Source organism: Pseudoliparis swirei, chromosome 12 (genome assembly GCF_029220125.1).
Source record: "Pseudoliparis swirei isolate HS2019 ecotype Mariana Trench chromosome 12, NWPU_hadal_v1, whole genome shotgun sequence".
NCBI classification, from domain to species: domain Eukaryota; kingdom Metazoa; phylum Chordata; class Actinopteri; order Perciformes; family Liparidae; genus Pseudoliparis; species Pseudoliparis swirei.
The window spans coordinates 11,990,593-12,012,103 of NC_079399.1; the positions used below are offsets into that span (position 1 = coordinate 11,990,593).

At 44.4% G+C, this 21,511-nt stretch overlaps 1 protein-coding gene across 2 annotated transcripts in view; it reads left to right on the forward strand.

The window, feature by feature from the left end:
- The first annotated feature begins 1,647 nt into the window (after positions 1-1,647).
- LOC130202756 (pleckstrin homology domain-containing family G member 1) overlaps positions 1,648-21,511 on the forward strand; it is a 39,462-nt gene continuing 19,598 nt past the window's right edge. The window contains exons 1-2 of one of the 2 annotated variants that reach the window (XM_056428498.1): positions 1,648-1,821; positions 18,115-18,677. In XM_056428498.1, the coding sequence (XP_056284473.1) occupies positions 18,264-18,677 (414 nt within the window). In that variant the 5' untranslated portion in view covers positions 1,648-1,821; positions 18,115-18,263. Of the gene's footprint in view, positions 1,822-9,364; positions 9,640-18,114; positions 18,678-21,511 lie in introns of those variants that run through there. The other variant, XM_056428497.1, reaches the window with a different exon arrangement.

Sequence of the window (21,511 nt, forward strand, 5' to 3'; positions counted from 1 at the left end):
TTCTCCTTAAATATCTTTCATGTAGTCCAGATCTCTGTTAAATCTGCCTCCAAGCTGCTGGTATATGTTTATATCCTCACTACCTAAATTACCAGTTGCCATTAGTCACGGGATGAACAAGACTTTGAGGAATACGTCAGCCATCAAGTGTTGTCAAAACATATATGATTAGATTTAGGATATCTCAAACAATTACAGGAAACCGTTGAAAAGTCAACTCAGTCCATTTGTCTGTGTTGAACAAGCTGACGATCTCCGCCCGTCTTTCTCTCGAAGCAGAATAGAAACAAAGACACAAGCGTGCGGTCGGCAGCAGGCGATGGGCTTGTTGTGCCTCTGCGCTAACGACTGTGTTTTAAAGTGCAAGGTGTGGTGTTGGTTTACGGGACTGTGTTTGTGGTGTCCAGGTTCGGATAACAGCAGCAAGCCCCTGACCCACCTCAGCCCTGTTTGTCGTGTTCCTGGTCTCTGCAACAGGAGGTCACAGAAAGCAGGGTTACAAAAGATCCTCAAGTTGACTGACGTATGCTAAAAGTCACTGCATTGTGTGTGTGCACGACTCGTGTGTGTTTCTATAAGATCTTAATAACATCTTAGTTTGTTTCTTATCAAAGGTCAATGTCTGCCACCGCCTCAGATCGCACAGCAACCCGTGCAGTTTTGTTTTCCCTGGAAAACTTTAAGACCGGTGAAAACTAGGAAGTGAGAAAGTGTGTGTGTGTGCTGACCGGGCCAGGAGCTGCTTCATCAATCCCAGGAAGCCTTGCAACCAGGAGGCAGGAACAAGCGCCACTGGCTCTGAGAAAGGGGACTTTCCTCCATCCTGCTCCGTTAGGAAGCAGAACAATGACCAAATTACTCACACGTACAATGACCACTGGCTTGGATATTTAGTGTGTGTGCTCATACCGGCCTGCTCACAGCGGGTTGAGCTCTGAGGCCTGAGATCTCTGCCCCGCCGGAGGTTTCTGGGGAGTCTAACCCGATCCCTTACGTCACAGAGGAGCTGATCTCCAAGATGGCGCTCTAGAGTCCAGACCAAGAAAAAGGAAGAAGAAGAGTCTCTAAACAGATTCTGTGTGCAATGTGACCCACTTGTCGTGTTTTTCCGGGGGGTGAGACCAGACGGCTCGTCCTTGCGCTGCCATCTTTTCCGCCCCTTCTGCGCCAGCTTTGGGTCACCCACCCCCTTCTCCTCTTCATCACCATGATCTCACATTCGTTCTTGATCGCCGTCTCCCCCCCTTCGCTCCTCGTCACAGTTACAGCGACACCTCACTCTCGCTTTTTTCAGTGTTAATTTCACTGGCGTCGCCTGCAGTGCTGACCGCTCTCCAGTTCTTGCGGCTCACCCACTCCGCAAAGTGAGCGAGGAGAGAGAGAGAGAGAGAGAGAGAGAGGGCCCAGTTGGAAAGAGGGAAAGAGGCTAGTCTTGCAGCAGTAATTGGTCAGGAAGTGGGCTGCTTGGATGTTCTCTCTCTCTCTCTCTCTTCCCCCCCCCCCTCCTCTCCTCTCCCAGTGGGCAGTCAGTTCAGTTGTGTTTTGCTTCCATCTGTTCTCTCTCTATCTCTCTCTCTCTCTCTCACCCTATTTCCTCTGTGTCCCTCTGTCTCTCTGAACTGACCTCATAGAGGGGTGGACCTCGAACCGGGCGACCTCGACACGAGCCCTACCTGCCTCTCTGAAGCCAGTCAGCGTTTCTATGGCTGCACGTTGCGTGTGAAACTTTTTGAGTGCCGGAGGTATGGATCTAACCTGTGATGAGAGGACACTGGGATACCAGCGGCCGAGAACCGGCCCAGCTGGGATGGTCTCTCTGAGGTGAGTCTCATTGTCTTTGTGTGGCGCTGTAAACTACCAGGACACACAGACAGACCATCTTTAAATTGCCGTCGATGGTTCTGCTCTTCTCCAGCGATGCAGAGTTGGGTTTGTTCTTCTTCACATCCCAGCTCTTTATTTCATCATAATTGCAGCGGTCGACTCCGCCAAACCCAGTCTGACCTCCAATTACTCGGTCCAAAGTCTCAATTTGGCGTGACTCTAACTCACTTGTCTAATTAGGAACCATACTGCTGTGTTTAGCGATCAGTCCGGCTTAAGCTCGGGAGTCGATGCTGGATGGACATATATTAATAATGTATTCACCTTTGTATTTCTGAGATGATGATGATCAACGTGCTTTTTGTACATGTGTTTATGTTTATGTAACACACGCATTTCAACACGCCTTGTGGTTAGAACAATAGAAAATAGCTTAAGTCCTGGAAGTATTTTAACTTTTACAGCCTTATCTCCACAGGGAACATTGGATACAACATAAATCAAATTTAGCAGCTTTTACCGGAAACATGGTTTTTATAGTGAGAATTTTAACACAATAGTGAGTGTTTGAGTGTGTGTGAGTGAGTGTGTGTGTGTGTGTGTGTTCACACACATGTTCTCCTGTGTGGTGTGTCCTCATTATGGGAGCTCTAACTGGAGCACCAGCTTCTGTGGGACATGGACGAAACGGGACGGACTAATTTCTTGCTGATCATCTTATTATTTTTTATTTTGGTTTCTTGAACTGACTGAATGATAGATCAGACTCAGATAGTTATATATATTATTATTTTTCTTTAAATATATATATATATATACCATGTATCAGATAGTTGCATTTGGATCATTTACCAGTATTTCTAATCGTAAAACTGGTTCAGATATTATTGATGATAACCTGGGATCAACGTACTAAATATCTCCTCCTTATATATATGTTTAAACTGAACAGAACCGTGCTCTTTTTGGTTACTTCAAAAACATAAATATAAGAGCCATATGCAGCACATCTTAATATGAGTCCTTATATATTAGTGAATCTATTCTTTTGCTTTAAAAAAAGTCCATGCCATAGGTGTGTGCAGATTAAACACATTACTACTAGGGCTGTGAAACGATTAAAAATTTTAATAGGATTAATCACAGGTTTTTGTGGATTAATCATGATTAATCACATATTTATATTCTCGGTTTATTTTGTTGTGAGACAGAGAGATTTATGACAAAATATATATATATATATATACATATACTTCTATACAATGCTGCTGCAACTCAGCAGTTTTTTATCATTGGAAATCATATATATCTCTCATCTAAACAGAATGTTAAACCTCTTGTTACTTTTTTCCTCCATTTGACCCATTCAATATGTAATGTGTCGGTGTTCTTTAATAATTTGATTTGAGGCTGTTTTTTTTTTCATCAAACAATTATATCAGAAATATCTTTTTTTTTATTTAAAGGGCTTTTTAGGTTAAAAAACAAACAAACACATAAAAACTCCTCACACTTAAACAATAGCAAATATTAAAATAATAATTTTCTTTTTTTTTTAATTTTTTGAGTCAAAAACCCGAGGTAAAAATGTAAAAAAATGTAATAAAAACAGGAGGGGTAAACAGAGCTTTTTTCTGTTTGTCAACCTTTAACTTCCACCATGACAACCATACATGAAACCATGACACTTTTTTTTTTTTTTTTTTTTTTGTGTCCTCTGTCGCGCGCACGGAGGGCGATGTGGGCGGAGAGAGAGGAGATCGAGAGTGAAGAAAGAACAGAGATGACATGCTGCTGCTGCTGCTGTGGAGATACAATCAACAACAGACGTTTAGTTTAAAACAACAGAAGAGATCTAGAGAGAGAACATGTCAGGCGGGCCAATCTTTTTACTCATGCGATCTACTGCCACTCGAGCGACTCGACTGGCAGGTCTGATCGATCGGAAGAAAAGACCCTGATTCAAAGGAAAGAAGGAACAAACATTTCCGGAGGGTGAACCAAAGATCGAATCATTATAAATGACCGTCTGCATGAGGAGGACAGAGTGTGAGATGGAAGTGTGGAGTTCATTTTGCTTTTTTTTTTTTTTTTTTTTTTTTTTCGGCGAGGCAACAACAGACGGATTGGCTCATTCGTTAAATGCGTTAGCTCATAAAAAACTAATTACTACATATTAAAAAATGTAGTCTTGCAAATATCGTAAATGTTCCGTATATGCTGTGTTATTTATGCTGTGTTATTTCAGTGTGTCACGTGTTTCCCTAATGGAAGAAAAGTCCCTATGTCTGCGCTCTGCTGGTCTCCTTTCCTGGAGCGAGACCCTAGTCCTGCTTTTTAATCTGAGGCCAAACACAGCTTCCTCCGTATATCCGCCACATATGCTCCCTCAACACACAACAAGTCTGCCAACACGCATCAAGTGCCACACAGACTCTATAGAAAGAACATTAACAATGTATTTACATAGTGTTGCTATAGATACATATCTATCTACAATCCCCACAGCCAAATATATTCACTTATAAGAAATGAAAGTTCTCGTTCCCTGCTGTAAACCACCTGTTTTTCTCCTCTCCTCCTCCTGGTGATTTCCTCCTCGTCTGCTAATGTGAATACCGACTCGCTTCATCGTTGAATATTGACATTATCCCCCATCGTAAATACTTCTCCTGGGTTCTGCTGTGGCCGTGGTGCCACCCCGACCTATCATTAGCCGCGGCTGTTGACCTTGTTTGTTGTTGACGTAGCAGCTGTAGTTATTTCTGCGTCACTGTTGTTTCGTCTGCTGGAATGGCGAAGACGCTCCTTGTTTTCTTGGGACGCTCCTCCGGCCAATGTTCAGGGATTCCTGCTCTCGTATAAGCCGAGGCCGTTTGCCTCAGTGAGGTTTCTGGCCGGCAAGAGTCAGAAATTCCTGGACTTGTCCCGGCACCGCGAGCAGACGGCTGCAGCCGGAGGGAATACTATCTGTGAATCTGTTGATGCCATGAATCTGTGAAACGGAGAATCAATGCAGGATTTTAGCAATGTTGATTCGGCAGATTTTACACACGCGACACAGAGGATGGACGTGTCTTACTGGTTCTGTTGGCCAGAGCTCAGTTCATGATTTATGGAATCTGGTGATCTAATATGCCAAATTTGCTGTAACAAGTGTGCTGCTGCGCATCACTAACTCCACAACAAAAGATCTCTGTCTTGCATGATGTAGATGCTCCTCTCAGAAGAATGAATTAAACCCTTTGAACCTCACTTGTTGCATTCAGCTGGAGCCAAGAGCAGCGTCCCTCGATTTAGTCTTTTTGCTAAGCTAGGCTAACCAGCCGCTGGGAGTCCAGCTTCATATTTAATGGACATATATGAGAGTGGTATTGATCTTCTCATCTCACTCTCTGCTGCAAAGTGAATATGTGTATTTCCTAAAATGTCAAACTATTCCTTTTAAATTGGTATATTTTGTTAGCACTGTGAAAATGTTCCCTGCGAGTGACCCCTACTGCTTCTTTGTCACCAGATGAGTTATTCACTTCTAATTGCTCAGTAATAACATAATAAAATATCCCCCTCCAAGCAAGAAATTAGCGGGGTTGTTAAGGATGCCCCCTTTTAGTCAATAAGTCAACTAATCTGACATTTTGGTTTTAGACATTAGACAATTAGACATTCTTATGAAACTTATGAGCACACTTCTGATAAACACATCATTTAAAGTGTTGCTTTTGTGTGATTCAATATTCAGAAACTCAGTTTTACATATTTGTCAATTAAATCAACTGATCTAGTAGTTAACAAAATTATTTTGCAAATAACAATGTATTTGGTCAAAGACAGTTTTTCTGATTATCAGGTTAATAAAATTAGGCAAAACAGTATATTTGCTTTAGCGCAGCAGACAGCTGTCCGTTTCCATTGACATCAAACAGGATCACGATTGGGAGGTCGAGACGAATGATGTTGTCCTGCAGCTCGGTAGATCTCAAAACACTTCCATTGGTCGCCGTTATGTTGGAGGACGAGTTTGTCAGTGAGGAATGACTTTTACCTAAAGGTGGTAAACTGTGTGTTGAGGGGTTAATGAAGAGCTCAGCCGGGAAGAACAAAAGCTTTAAGAGTTGTGGCACTTAAGGTGTGTGTATGTGTGTGTGTGTGTGTGTGTGTGTGTGAGGGAGAAAGAAAGAGTCTGCAGATGATCCATCTCACGAGTGACAGACCCGGTCACAGAGGGAGGGGGAAACTGTATCTGAATGACCCCTCCAGCCACAAACTCTTGTCATTAGTCACAGTGTCTCGGTCTGAATCTATTTCTCTGTCTTCCAATGTGTTCTAGAGGTTTCAACAGAAACAGGCTTCACTTTAAACTATGGACAGCTGAGAAAATGAAGAAGCTGTCCGGGTGTCTGAGCATTGAAGCAGGTTACACACACACACACATGCACACACACACGCACACACACTCACAGCAATAACATCCAGGCTGCAGCCCTCCTCCCTTCAGGACATGTTTAAGTGGATGGGCACAGTTTTTATTTCTGAACACACACACACTAAAACATGTTCAAGAGGCTGTCGTCCTTTAAGTGGGACTTTACAATGCTGTTGGAAAACAAGTGATTGTGTGTGCGCACCCTAAAAGTTGAATAGTGTGTCTGAACCCTGTGCCCTGCTTCACTGTTTGCACTGCCCAAGTGTTTTGAGGAATGGGGTGCTTTATTGACGATAAACATTTTCTCTCTCTCTCTCTTTCTCATCCTCACTGTCTTTCCATATGCCACTTTGCCTGGGAGATGAATGCCTCCCTGTCGTCATAGTGACCACCATGGCGCTATGGCTCCCGATCAGCTTGGCAACGGCGCAAACTCTCGAACCATCAGTTGTGACTCTGGGTGCTTGGAGTGAGTTTGCGAGAGCGTCTGTAGCGTGAAAAGGAGAGAGATCTGATTTGAGAGGGCTGAAACTGAAGCCGAGTTCGGATGAGTACTGGCCGGAGGGAGAAAGCACCTTGTTGACTTGACTACAAACAGTGCATAAACTTTGATTGTCGATTCATCATTTAAAAGAGTACAACCACAAATAGGCAAAGCACCTCCTATGAAGTCTGGGAAGTTGCGATTGAGCTGTCATGGTTCTGGGAGGCTGATTTCTTACCACTGGACCGAGCCATGCTGTTCCCCCTGTTTCCAGTCTTGCTGAGCAGCTCCTGGTATCAATATTTTTATCTGAATCTGTGATGTAAATAACCGTATTTCACAAAATGTTGAACTGTTTGCTTCAGATTACCAGCCAAAACTAAAGAAGACTTCACCTTGGGACATTGTGACAAGCATTTTACAAACAATTAGTGACTATTCATCAATTATATTCAACGCATTAAATCAATAATGAAAATGATCATCATTGGAGCCACAAGTTGCTGCAATCTTTCTCTCTTTCATCAGGGAAAGATATTTACTAAAACCTGTTCAAGCTAGTTTTCTTTGGCCGGATCAAACCTGTAGTCACAACATTGAACTAATGTTTGATTGATATCAATGCGCTCAGCCTTTCTGTCTCCCCGTTCATAGCCTCGGAGCATACAGGGGGCATCAGATAAGCCGGACTGCTGCTGTATGCTTCTGTCATCAGGTCGTGCTTGGCTGAACCGAGGCGTTTAGGTGTGTGTGGGGGTCGGGGGTCGGGGGTCGGAGGAGGAGGAGAAGGAGGAGGAGGAGGAGGAGGAGGAGAGAGAGAGAGAGGTGGGTCTCTATCATTGTATGGTGAGGACAAGGGGGCAGTTTTCAGCAGGACCCCATGCTGCTGCGACCAGTCCCTGTCTTTAAAGAGGGACGACAAATAGTCGACACATTTGCTTTAGTGTGTGAGACTGAGGGCCCATTGTCTCACGTGTGTCGTCTTTATGGGACACGAAGCCGGTCCTGCCTATTGATATTACAGAGGTTCCCAACTTGGAGCTTGTGACACCTAGGAGGGGTCAAAAGATAACATGATTTATTTCTGACAATTTGTTTATTTTGCCAAACCTTTCTGTTATCTAAGCTTTATAACATGCAAATGTTTGTATGATTTCATTTCCTTTACTCACCCACACAGGACTGGGTATTAAACTGCTTTTCTGACCAATCAAACAGTTTTTTAAACTTGCTTTGGATCGAAAGTTGCATTCAATGTTATAAATATTTCCTGCAGTAAATCATAAACTCGGCTCTCTTTTAATTAGTCCTTGTTTGGCTGCTTGGGCAATGCAATGTTTAAAGGTTCCTGGAGGGATTTAGTATTGCACTTCCCTTAAGTCTGCAGACTTGCAACAGACATGTTCACAAGAGCCGAGATGTTCTGACTTGAACTCTCTGTATGAGTCAAGTTCCAAAACAAATGCCATCATGTAACTCTGTATTATATTGAATTAAACCCTCCCTGGATCCACACCTTCATGTTGCAATGCAGCCTGCGTTCTGTATCTTCCTGTTCTAGACGCTGTCATTCTTCCACACTGTATTCTGGTTTCCGTGGCTCAAAAAGACCAGATTGTTCAATCCCAGGATAACAATGAAAGAGATTGCATAAAAAAAAAGCGGAAGTAAAATGTGTCGATGGAACAAACAGCCCGAGAGCAAATGAGCGTGGGCCTTTAGGTGCTGCCAACATGGAGGGAAGTTAAATATTGACCATTTGCATACACTACCCACATTGAAATGATGCTCAGCTGGTTGGAAAGCTGCTTATATCCATTTAAAGTCTTGAACACAAGACAAAATAACCGTGTTGATGATGACGACCATGAGTAACATGAACTTCATTTTTAAACTCAGTAAAAGTTGTAGCGGAGACACACAGAGAAGTTTGGCATGTTTAAAAAAAAAAAGAAGCATGTTAACAAAAGCCAAACCGTTTGGGAACCCACTTCTGACATTTTGTGCGCTCATTCGGTCCAGCCTTTCTCTGATGTGGGACACAATGAGCGCTGCGGTGGATGAGGAGCCTTTGTTTGAGCCGGCTCTATTGATCAGCCGTAACCCCCCTCACCTCCTTGTAAAGTGTGTGTACGTGTGTGATCTCTGGAGCTGTGCGCAGTTCAGCCGCCTGCTGAGCGTGCAGCAGACGTACACACACACACACACACACACAAGCATGCAAGCGTCACAAACCCAGCTTTAATGTTCGATTTTGGACGCAGCGAAGAAGAGGCAGTCATGAAATGGAGAGGGGGAAGATAAAAGAAGGGCAAGAAAGAGAGGAAAAAAGAGAGGAGGAACTCCCAGCTCCTTGTAATTTGCTGCGGGAGAGAGGGAGGAGGAGTCAAGGGGAGGGGAATACCCAGCAGGGAGGGAGCATTAGAGAGCAGAGGCCATTCACTCTGACACACACACACCGACACACTCACATGCAAACACACACATGAACACTTTTAGACGCACACATGCATGCGGTGGATGTGTTGCCAAAGGAGAGAGAGAGAGAGAGAGAGAGAGAGAGAGAGAGCATTCAGACAGAGGAGATCCTTAGCAAGCTGAAGTGAGAGAAAGAAAAGACACCAGTCAGGGGAGTGTGTTTGAGTGCGTGTTCAGGAGAAGACCTGAGATCGTACGCTCCTGTGTTTTGGGGGAGCGCACTGCAGAAGAAAGGACTCGCCATGATTTGAGAAATCTAAGGAAATCTCTCCAGGCTTTCGCTGCAAAATACAGTTTGGACTACTCTGGATATGTGACCTGCTCATGAAATCCGGTTTACTTTCCAAATCTGTGCATCAATTCAAAAAAGAAAAAACTCATTCACTTTAATATCTGGTAAATTGGAGCCTAACCACAATGCCTACCGGTAAGCTGCAACTTTTCTTCTTCTTTTTCTTAAAATGCGTTCAATGATGGTTTCACAGGCTGTACATGTTAGACACCCTCACACAAGTTCATCCCTGAGGTGAAGTGATTCTGTGACGTGGTGGGATGAGAGTTCACTGTCAAAGGTGCTGCATGTCTACAAGGCTGAATCAAACGGGCTTAAACCATATTCATGTCGAATAATATCCGTTCTTTGCATACCGCTTTAGTGAATTCAAGAAGCCACCCAGAATAAGATATCACGTATGGCATCACAAAACACATCAAAAAGTATTTATTTTCAAGGGCCATCGGGTCAAACTTCAGACAGCAACTTCTAAACGGTCCATTTACCTCTATCCAGCGATGGCTGTTTGTCTTAGTGGCTCTTTTGTGTGGTGTGTGTGGTATTTTGTCCTCGGCTGACAGCGCCGTGTGAAGTGCCTCGGCAGCGTCCGTCTCTCTGCAGTACAGCTGTATGAACAGCGGCTCCGGCTTGTTCTCTCACCCCCGGTGTTGAATGGAGCGTGTTTGCTTTCTCGCGGACTTCGCGGGATCATTTCGTCGTGTTGCTGAAACTATGGCGCGCACGGCTCTCGAGACCATGGTGGTTATACGTTTGACTTAGTTGGTAGTGACACAAGTCGTTGTAATGTCGGCTCTGCAGAAAATGAAAGAAATGTATGGTATGAATTTAAGAAAGCAACAAATCAAATGGACTAGTTTCTTTCCGTCTCGAATCACTTCGGTCCAGCACGTGTGACAGATTCCTCTCGCCGGGTGTAGGTTTGACCGAGTGTAGAGATGCCATTCTGCAGCCTGTGACCCAAATTAGAGCCTTGAGGGCAGCAGTTGGGGGTCGCTACAAATGGGGATAGAGGGGAGCAGAACAGAGAAGAGGAGGGTGGGGGGGGGAATAATTACTGTTTAGAGCAGACTCTTTGGTTTCGAGGTGCCGGAGACAATGGACCCCTCCGTCCCTCTCCTCCCACCCTGCTAGCCCAGTCCTCTGGGAGGACAACTGCCCCCCCACCCCCCATTCTGAGCACTCATGTGCAAGGAGCTGCAGCCCTGTTGAGGCTGGGTGGGATCAGAATGGAGGGGCAGAGCCCTTTTTCGTATTTTTAAGCAACCTGCCTAACATAGAAAACAAATCGTGAGTTCTTAAATCTCCCATGTTGGTGTTCAGGGCTGCTCAGGTGATTGACTGCAGGAAGTCCAGTGGCGAACTCGGGGCCGCAATCCAATCGGGGAAACGAAAAGAGGCTAGTGTTTCATGTGCCGAGGGAGGGCGAGGGTGTGTGCAGCTACGGTCGCATGGGTGTCCCGAGGGTGGGTGTGAGAGTGTGTGTCCGAAAATAGGGGGTGTACGTTTGCAGGTGGACATTTTTTCCCACAGAGGCTAAATACCGGGGCTGTCAGCTCAGACTCTGCTGCACATTTCTCGTGGATGTCCGATGGCAAACAGAGAATCTCTTCCCGACTCTAGGATTGAACTCCCGTCTCTTGAACACAACTAGAATAGGAGATGTTCATCTGTGTACAATACATGTGTGAATGCCACCGCCCATGGCAGATGCTTCAGTGGTTGTGGTTTATTGCGAGAAAAAGACATTAGTTGCTAATTAGTCTCCCAGCTGTGGGTGTGTGTGTGTTTACTTGAGCCATGTTTTGTGAGGCAATGAAAGCCACAGGAGTCTATTAAGTCCTACTTCAAGTTTAAACTCCTGTGTTGAGATGTTTGAAATTCTGTCTTGAGTTCGCTGGAGCTTGCGACGTTTGTTTTTCGCCAACACAGTTAAAAAAGAATTCGGTTTGTTTTCTCCATCTTTTCTTTCTCCGTCCTTCTTCCGAAAACATCTGCAATATAATGTGTGAGCCAGCCAGCGCAGCTTTTTACCTCCCGTCTCCTCCGACGCCATCCTTTGCGTCTCTCCTTCTCTCCCTCTTCTGGCCTCTCTCTGTTTCTCTCGGCTCCTCGGCCGTCGTTTGGCTGCGCTGTGAAATCCTGAGTGACACTTTAAGGTCCTTAGCGTCAGTTGAGATCAGGCCTGCGTCTCTATCAGAAACCGAGTCTGACCTCTGAGTGGACGCGGCGGAAGATGTGAGGCCGTAACTAAACAAACAGTGAGGACTTATGTGCTGCTTTGTGCTGCTGTTTCTCCGCTCCGCCTGCAGGGAACAAACACTCTCAGAAGCTTGTTTGTGATGCTTTAAAGATCAGAGATATTGGTGGAATACTTTGAAGTTAATAAACAACAAAAGACTCGATTCAAAATTAGATGGAGCATGTGGGAAATGGAAAAGGAAAAAAACAAAACAAGGGAGTGGGTGGTGAGTGGGTGACCTTCTGACCTTTCTCATCTCCTCTTCCTACTTTCATTCCTTCAGGTCCTCTCCTCCTCCTTTCTCACTCTCTCAGACTCACACATGTCCTCCACCCACCATGTTTCTCCATTACGTTGTCTTCTTAAATCGCAGTTAGTGTTCCCAAGATGTTGCCGAAGTGAAGACAACAACCACTGGACTATAACCCAATGAGAAGCTTTTTGCTTCAAACTTATACTTGAATAAAAACTACTATCAACTATCCATCTTGTAAAGTCAGCAATAGGCTGCATGGAATTGAACTAACTTGCCATCTGGCCGGCCTTTGCAGCGTAAACAAGAACACACACAGACAAACTAATTAAAGGATCCATGAGCTGTACGAAGTGTGTGGTCAAGTCTGTCTGGGACGAAAGCTTCAGGCTTTTTCCTCACATTTTGGTCATTTTTTAGATAAATATTGCAGCTGTTTTATTTCAACTATTTTAGTAGTTGTGCTGCTCAGTGGGCAACAGTTGAAGGTGGATTAAACGGCTGTGAATGTTGTATTCAATGTCTTCCTCATACCCTCATGACACCTAATTGTCTGCTTCCGTTGGACATTAAAAGGCTTTGTGTTCTTTTTATCGTCAATTAATTGTATTTTTCTAATGGATCTTCTATTTTTCAGAAAAATTAAAAAAATGTTTTTCCTTCATGCAATTTAATTCAAATACATCCACACAATCTTGCATTTAAAGGTTTTCAATTATCCCAGAAAGTTTAAAGTCTAGTGAGATACAACGCCTTAGATGTGCTCTAATTGCAAATATGACACCGGGTGGTCTCCTGTGTAAACGTATACATTCAGGTCAAAGTGTATTTTTACGTATATGTTTAAATATATGCTTGGCATGGCTTGAGCCCATTGGAATGTCTCGTGGAGCTCACACAGCAAACCTTGAGTTATTTTATGACCTGCTAAAACATATTCTGAGGAAGAAAATAGGATGAGGGAACAAAAGAATGGCAGGCTGGGACAAAGAAGGCAAGAATAAAGATAGAGAGGCTGGATGTAACTAATATTAATGAAAAAGGAAAGAGTGAGCAAATGGAAGCAAGAGAGATTTAGAGTTAAACAGAAGGGTAAAGATGACCGTCTTTCACAGACTGACATGATAGCATAATCTGTTTGGATAATGCAAAAAAAAAGAAGAAGACATCTGCATTGCTTTATGTAAATTTCAGCGCAGACTGACGGTCTCAATGCAGCCCAACATTTATGATTGCTTGGACTGTGGACACCTAAACGCAGACCACCAATGGAGCGTAAGTAGAAGTCCAGGGTCAATGTGGCGTAATCTACAGCGTATCGGCTCGTTCATTGGTCACTATAATCACTGCTTCTCTCCAAACTGACCCTGAACCACTCCCTCTCTTGCACGAAAGTCCTCCCGCCACCATGCCTTCCAAAGTTCAGCTCAATCTAATGTGAGCCTTTAGAGGTAGCCAAACCAACTGAGTATTTTCCAAAGTTAGAACCCTTTCATGTTGAAATACCCTCTTTGATTTTCCACGGTTGTGTTTTATTGCTGAGGGATAACGCCTTTAAAGTCGTGTGTCGTCTTTGTTGCTGGAACCAGAATAATGCACATTGTCAGTTTTCTACAAGGGAGACCACGCATTCCAAAAATGCAACCATCTGCATAATTAGTTTAAAATATTTCTTGTTTGTGGTTTAAATGTTCACATTCCCATTACAAAACACTGTCAGGGTTGTCTGAGCTACTCTGATCATCAGCTGACGGCTGTTTGCTGACCACTGCAGCTTAAAGAGCACTTCAGGTGACCATAAAGAGCTCGACTGAAGTGGACGATTTAAGTGTAGCGTGAGTCATTACACCTGGCTGGACTGCATGGGAGTGACTGCAGCATTGTGGGTCATATACAAGCACATGTGTGAATGAACAGACACACTGTGCAGATGGCCATTTGATCGCGTTGATTCATTCTTAGCTAAATTTGCATTGTCATTAGTAACTGATGACAGAATTTTGGGAAGTTGAATTTCTTTTATTATTGAAGGAGAATGTGAAGATGAGGTAAATTATACAAAAACACCCTTAAGATTTCACCACAAAGTCCATTTGGTGGAGTGAGATTTAAACATTAATGTTTCCACGAACACTGTGAAACTTCTCTCTGCTGCCATTCTGCTGAAGAAGATGATGTGGTAGGACCAACATGTCCAGAACAGCTAACGCGAATTTTCAATCTTACACTTTGAATGTGAAGTAATTCACTACATTAAGTTGTCTTCTCCTCGGAAAATACTTCTGGTATTCTAAGCATTTCGATGTAATCCAGATGAACTGCTGAATACGTGTCAGAGTATGTAAAAGTGTTTGAGGTTTCAACATCTGTACGTCCGAGGGTACTTTAAAGATCTTAGTTTCACCCAAATTCTTAAATTTACAGTATTTTAAATCCATTTTTCCCCTCATTCTTGCTCATCAAGATAAGCACACATGCATTTAAATGACAGGTATTTGTTAATCAAAAAATGAATGACAAGAGTTGTGTTTAGAGCAAAGACACCACATGTGTCTCGCAGTGTATTGCCAGTGTTCTGTACCCGCTGGGTACTTGTCTGCCTAGTCTTCAGTCTGACTCCTCGTGGTTCTCGCCGTTTGCCTTCCAGATAGGACGGATTTTCAACTTATTAAACCAGAGTGAATAATAAAGCGTCCCAGCTCTTTGTCTTTTTCATGTTAAATGAAAGCCAGAGATTGAAGCCAGGTTGCTCTCTCTCTCTCTCTCTCTCTCTCTCTCTCTCTCTCTCGCTCGTATGGCGGGTTACAGAGCCCTTACACACTATACTAATCCTAATGTGCACAGCACATAAACACACACACACACACACACACACAGGGGATAAACAGTCCCAACCTGCATGCTAAGGAGCATCATTAGAAATCATTTACAAGGATCAGGTTGAACATAATCTGGACAGAAGGTAACTGAAGCTCGGACATCTTTGCTCTCTGTCTGTCTGTGTGTGTGTGTGTGTTGAGAAGAGGGGTGGGGGTACTAGTTGTCTATGTGTGTACAAGAGCCAGTTCACCCAGGAGACGGCCAGGGTGTGCCCCAAACATGAAGCTGGAAGGTGGGAAGGAGGGGCTGGGCAAACACACGATGGAGCAATCTCCCTTTGAGGTGTTTGGGTTTCATGGCAGACGGAAACATGGTTTCCCTGTATTTGCTGTGTGTGTGTGTGTGTGTGTGTTTGTGTGCGGATGTGTGTGTGTGTGTGTGTGTGTGTGCACAATCTGCCCACTCATATCTAGCCTTAATTGATGGTGTTGAACCATTAAGTTATTAGCTCAGTTAGTGTTATCTTTGGTGTGATAAACTGAATGCATTTTGTGTGATACACACACACACACACACACACACACATAGTATAGATGTACATATATCACTTACTGTGATAAGGAAGGATATATTATAGATTTGTCAAAGGGCAATGCAAATGGCAAGTTACCCATTAATGTCATGGTATGTAATATAATAAGGGCCTTTGTGCATTGTGTACGCTAACTTCAAAGCAGTATGTTGCTTATCCAAAAAACAAGGCTGTCGGTTTGTGTGAGTCTGCTGTTTTCAGCCACCAGATTCCTCCTCCCTTCTGATCTGTAATTGTTAAAAAAGTGGGTCAGGAATCGGAGTGCAAACATTTGGATGGATAGACACAAACATGGCCGGTGAATCAGCTCCAAACTTGTCTCCGTAAAAACAAACGTCGTGGCTCTTCAGTTTTTGAATGCTCCAGTTCCTTCCTGCTTTCCTTGGCATCGCAGTGGAGCAACATGTACACAATGATTCAGCGCTTTAAATCCTTCTGAGAAACTATGTAAGCAGAAATGTCATTCATTTTGTATTCTTGTGATATGCATGTAAGGGTTCAGTGAACTGCGACTGCTATGTGTGACCGCAGCACTAATCGATACTAATCAATACAATGGATAAACCATGTGCCACCTGCCAGCATCAACAGCAGCCAGATACAAAACAAGTAGCAATTAGCTGGTGAAGAAAGTGGAGCATTCAGTGCTAACAAAAAAAATGAAGGTAAAAAGAGAATTAACATTATACTTCAAGTTCGGATAATATATTATTCTCTTTTTGAGAGTAAACAGATCTGTGATTAGGTAGTTAACAGAGTGGTATCAAACTTCTGATCTAAATCTTAGTAAGAAAACAAATAACCTAGCTTTTAAGATATTTAACAGTCAACAAGTGGTAATAATCACAACTCCAAGTGAATGGCAATTGTGCTGCATGTGTAAATATGCTGACACATTTGTAGGGTGATGAATATAAGTCAAACGGTTTGAGCTTGTAGAGGAACGAGTAGCCGGGAATGTGTAGATTTGATCCCCGCGGGCCCGGCTCGAGCAGGACGATGCAGGTTCACTCTTTTAAGTCGGCACCAGTACAGTCGAGGTTGACAGAATCAAACCCGTGATCGCTCCATCACAGACCAGTCAAACCGGCACGCCTGCTGCTCGAGAGATTTCAAAAGAGGTGTCGCCATGGCAAAAGACCTCCAAGGTGCCTATTTGAAAGGTGAGAGCGGGATTCTTTGAGCTTGTTCTCAGTTTCACGTTTCATGTTTTCAATCTGTGATCTTCGATGCTTTGAAGTGAGACAGGTTTAGCCTCAGCCGGGTCGCTGGCAGCGAGAGAGCGACACGGTCCTATATTGTGCCGGATCTCAATGTTGCCACAACACCACGATAGCAAGCTTTGATGATAACGACTGGTTGGTGTCAAACTCCCACACAGCCGGTATGAGGTCCTCTCATGCCGTCCTTCCCTCGCCTGTCCGCTCCGTTTATCTGCTCCCTGGTCTTCTCGTCAAAGCCTGGAAAACGTTGAGGGGAAACTTGGAAGGCATCCGCCCGATACGCTGCATGTGTGGTTTCACTTCAGCTGGCCTTAGCTGTGGGGCCTCGGGAGCCGGTAATCATATCTTAACGGATCTCTTGGCGGACACGAGGTTTTGAGCCAGTTTGGCACCAGCCTGACGCCTCATAGCCCTCTGTAGTTACACACAACCTCGTCTCGCCTCCATCGGAATAGGACTTTCATTCATTGCCTCGGTGGAGTGTTCTCAGCATTACACTCCTAATCGTGTCATTAAACTCCATTTTTTTCCAATCTTGCTGCAAAAATGCTCACACACACACACACACACACACGCATAGAGTTACTGCTCGCACAAATGCATTAGCAATCAGAAGTGTCTTTGAGTGGAACTGAGGACAACTCTGGGAGGGCTCGTGGTCGTCGTATGGAGGGTGGTCAGTCAGACTGTGGTCGGCTGGAATGTCAGGGACTGGATGCTAAACACAACGACACTGTAGGGATATGAGAGTGGTGTTGTGACGGTCAGAAGTGGTACACAGTGAGTCCCTTTTGCACTTAGCTTTGGGAAAAATAAATACAATGTTATTACCTGTTGAATGTGTGAATTTGATTATAATTTTAACAGCGCTGCTGTGTGTGATTTTACAGCAGCATTAAATTATTAGGACATTCATTTTGAGAGATACTGTGAAAAAATACATTTTACTCTTCACCTAAAGTACTTATTTTAACTCAGGTTATTTAATATGTGTGTCAGATGACGAGCATTGAGCTTAATAGCATAAAAGTGTGTTTGTTAATCACCAGAGTCATTGTTTAGGGGACATTCAAACCAACAATAGCACAGCATCTCAAGGGGCTGCGTTGGTGTGGGGCGTGTTGCTCCAGGTTATACTGACAGAAGAGGAAACGGAAACCAGGAAATCCAGTGTGAAGCTATATTAAAAACCACGACCGACTCCAGCCGTTCGTGCAGCATTGAGCCGGGATTTAGACATTTTGGAAGGTTGTAATGGTATCCCAATAAGGCTCATGGCGATCTCGATGCTTGCAAGGCATTCCACTTTGATTGTGTCCAACCTTTGCTGGGACTCACGACAGGAGAAAATGTTAGCGTGGAAAAATATATAAATAAGCGCGCATGAACTAAGATCTAACATTCAAAACACTGTTGACATATTTGAAATCAATTTGATGAACGAGAATTTCTTTTCTCCTCTTTTTTCCCCCCTCTCTAGACGATTACAACTACCTGCCTGATGCGTTGCCTCCTCTTCCTGAAGTCCCGGACTCCGGCTCAGTCCTGAGCTCCGTTGACTTCCCGGCCCGCTGCCTGCGTAACCCGGCCTTCCGCTACACCTCCTCGCGCTACTGCTCCGCCCTCAGCATGGACTCCTCTCCCGACAGCGCCGAAAGGCCGATCAGCTACAGCTCCACCTCTTCCTCAGCATCCTCCCGGGACAGCCACTGCTCGCTGGGCAGCCGCTCCACCCTCGTCCCCGCCCCTCACTGCAGCCCGGTGAACCCGGACCGGGACTCCGGGGCGATTCGGTTGGAACTGGTCCCCACCCGGCAGCTGGGATGCCAGGAGGAAGATGACGGCAACGACGGACGAGTGGACACAGGGAGGCAGAGCGGTGGACAGACTCTGACAGAACATTCAGAGCCTGAAGTTGGTCCAGATGGACCAGGGGAACGGACTGGTCCGGTGCAGGGACCCAGGACGTATGTGGACCGGGTGGTGCAGGAGATACTGGACACGGAGAGAACATATGTCCAGGACCTGCGCAGCATTGTAGAGGTGAGGAACCCTCGACCACAAGAACATGATAATTAAACACAAGCTGTGTAAGACATTGGGTGCAGAAATATTGGACATATAGGCAGGAATTTAAAGGTGTAGGACATCAAAGTGAGGCCTTGAACAAAGGTGTCTTCATTGTGACGTGTGTGTGAATTTAACTTATTTAATGAGAAATAATCCAAATTGTATCCCTTGTTTTATCGGCATGATTTCGATGACTAGAGGCCTGAAGAGACAACATCATGAAGTTCAAAGGGAAAAAAATCTCAAAGAAGTAGAAGTAAATATCAGAGCCAGATAGCCATACAACATCTAAACTGAGACTTGACGAGGGGCCCCAGTTTGGAAACTTCAGTCCTGATTCAATAAACAGAGGCATGAACTGAAAAGGGAGCATACGGTTTTAAGTCTTCTGAAGGTCCCAACTTTAAAACGTTTCCCGCTCACCCGGTTGAGGCCCAAGCAGTGGAACACAAGGAGAAATACGGGGCTTTAAATCACCAGAGAACACGCATCCCTTCGGTCTTCGTGGTTTTCCTCACACACTCGTTGCCTGCTAGGAACAATAAGGTCACCTGCGCTTGCAGGATGGGTTTGGTCCAGTTACACAACACCATTTCCTTTTGTGCTGCCGGCAAAGGCACACATTCAAAAAACTTTCGACTATTTTAACACACCGACAATACTGTATGCACACACTCAAATAAATACACTCTTTTTTGTCTGCTTGTCTTTGAACTGCGAGGATACACATTGCCTCTAGTCAGGGCTTCAGTGGCTTTGTTGAGGATTGGGTGCAGTGGTTTGTATCAAAGGTTGCTCTCCTTTCTCTTTGTCTCCATGCGCAGCTCTTTTTGGTTGTCTCGGAAACTTCAAATCCATTGTGTGTGTGTGTGTGTGTGTGTGTGTGTGTGTGTGTGTGTGTGTGTGTGTGTGTGTGTGTGTGTGTGTGTGTGTGTGTGTGTGTGTGTGTGTGTGTGTGTGTGTGTGTGTGTGTGTGTGTGTGTGGCGCACACACATGACGTGTGTTTTGCGTTTATGTTCTGCAGCTTGATTTTGATTGATTGTGGTGTAAAAGGACTGTTTGTGTGGCAATTGCGGTATTGTGTGTGTGTTTATGAGCATGTATGTGTTGGAGTTTGTGAGTGTGTGTGTGCATGTGAGTGTGTGTGTGTGTGTTATTTTGGGTTAAAATGTTGTCAAAAGAAATCAGGAAACTCATTTTCCCCAGCGAGGGGATAAATAATGTTTGTTTTTTGAGGGTTTTGCCTTTCACCCCTGATCGATGTCCCAGCCTCTCCTGCTCCTCCTTTCCTCCCCTCTTCAGGACTGGCAGGTGAAGGAAAGGGGTTAGAGATAGAGGAAGGTATGTGGAGGGACTTAGCTCTGAGATAACAGTGTCCAAAGTAGGTTAAGAAAACACTGAACCAAGCTTAGGAGCTGTACTTAATATCCCTTTGCTGCCTCTGCCTTGCAGACCACCTATTGCCACTCTAGAAGCGGACCACCCGGCCCTGAAAGACCTCACTCACATGGCAAGACAGATAATTCTTCACCAGGACTTTCGAACAAGACGTGTGCATTTAGCCGTTTCACACTCCTTTAATGACAGTTCCAGTGAGTGCACAGAGGATGGATGCAAAAATTGTATCTATTACTGCTTTTAACATGACAGTTTACACAGACTGATGATAACAGCATTCTTCCATCTATTATCAGCTCCATCCTACATGAGCTAATGCTGCAACCCCCGTTTCAGTAATCCCATTTTCCCATGCTGCTTCCTGCAGTAGAGGAGGGTGTGACAGCCTCAACACAAATATTTACCCAGACTCCCAAGGGCTCACCTGTGGATCATCTGTCAGCGACACACACACACACGCACGCACGCACGAACGCACGCACGCACGCACGCACGCACGCACGCTCGCTCGCTCTCTCTCTCTCTCTCTCTCTCTCTCTCTTTCGGCCGGCCTATATGTGTTAAATATGTGGTTGTATTTAAATTCTACATGTATGTATCACTCGCTTTTTCGGTTGGTGCAATTATGAATGTTTCCACGGTGACCGTGAAAGCTCAACGACCTGCAACGTAAGAAAACACATGCAGAAAGACGACAGTCTGAACCAAATACAGAAACATGTCGCAAACACGGAAAACACAACAAGGAAAGACGGGAAAATCAACCAGATACAGAAATGCTGCAAGTCGCTCCGAACACAATGGAAACGTTTCCTGGACACACTAAAAATACTACATTTTGCCATATTTAGTGTCCCATTGTTTTGTAACCAGTTCCTGTTGTGTTCAGTGCGATTTGAAACTTTTTGTATTTGGTTTTGACTTTGCAGCGTTTATCTCTGTGGTGAGGCTGTTTTTCTTCTTCTGCTTTTGTTTTGTCTACTTGTGTGTCTTTCCTTTAGTTGCAGTGTGTTGTGTGTCTCGGGGCCACTGCTCTTTTCTGTGTGTGTGTGTGTACATTGTTTGGGTGTTAGTTGGTTCTGCGTGATTACCCTTCCTCGGCTCGATCACTGTGTGTAATGAGGCCAAACCGTCATCCACAAACAACCTCAAAGACAAAGCTCTGATATATATTTCCACCCTCCTCTTCATCATCTCTTGTCCCCTTAACGCATCATCAGGCCATTTGAAGCTGACCAGAAATGTGGAAATACAGTATGACCTAAGGGAACCTCACATTGAAATTAATGAGATTTGGATGTTTACCCTCCGCATTGTCTTGAGGAATGTCCTCCTTCTTAAAAAGGGAAGGACTTGGTGTGGATGAAAAGAGTGTGTACTTGAGGTAAAGGTTAATTGTTAACACAAG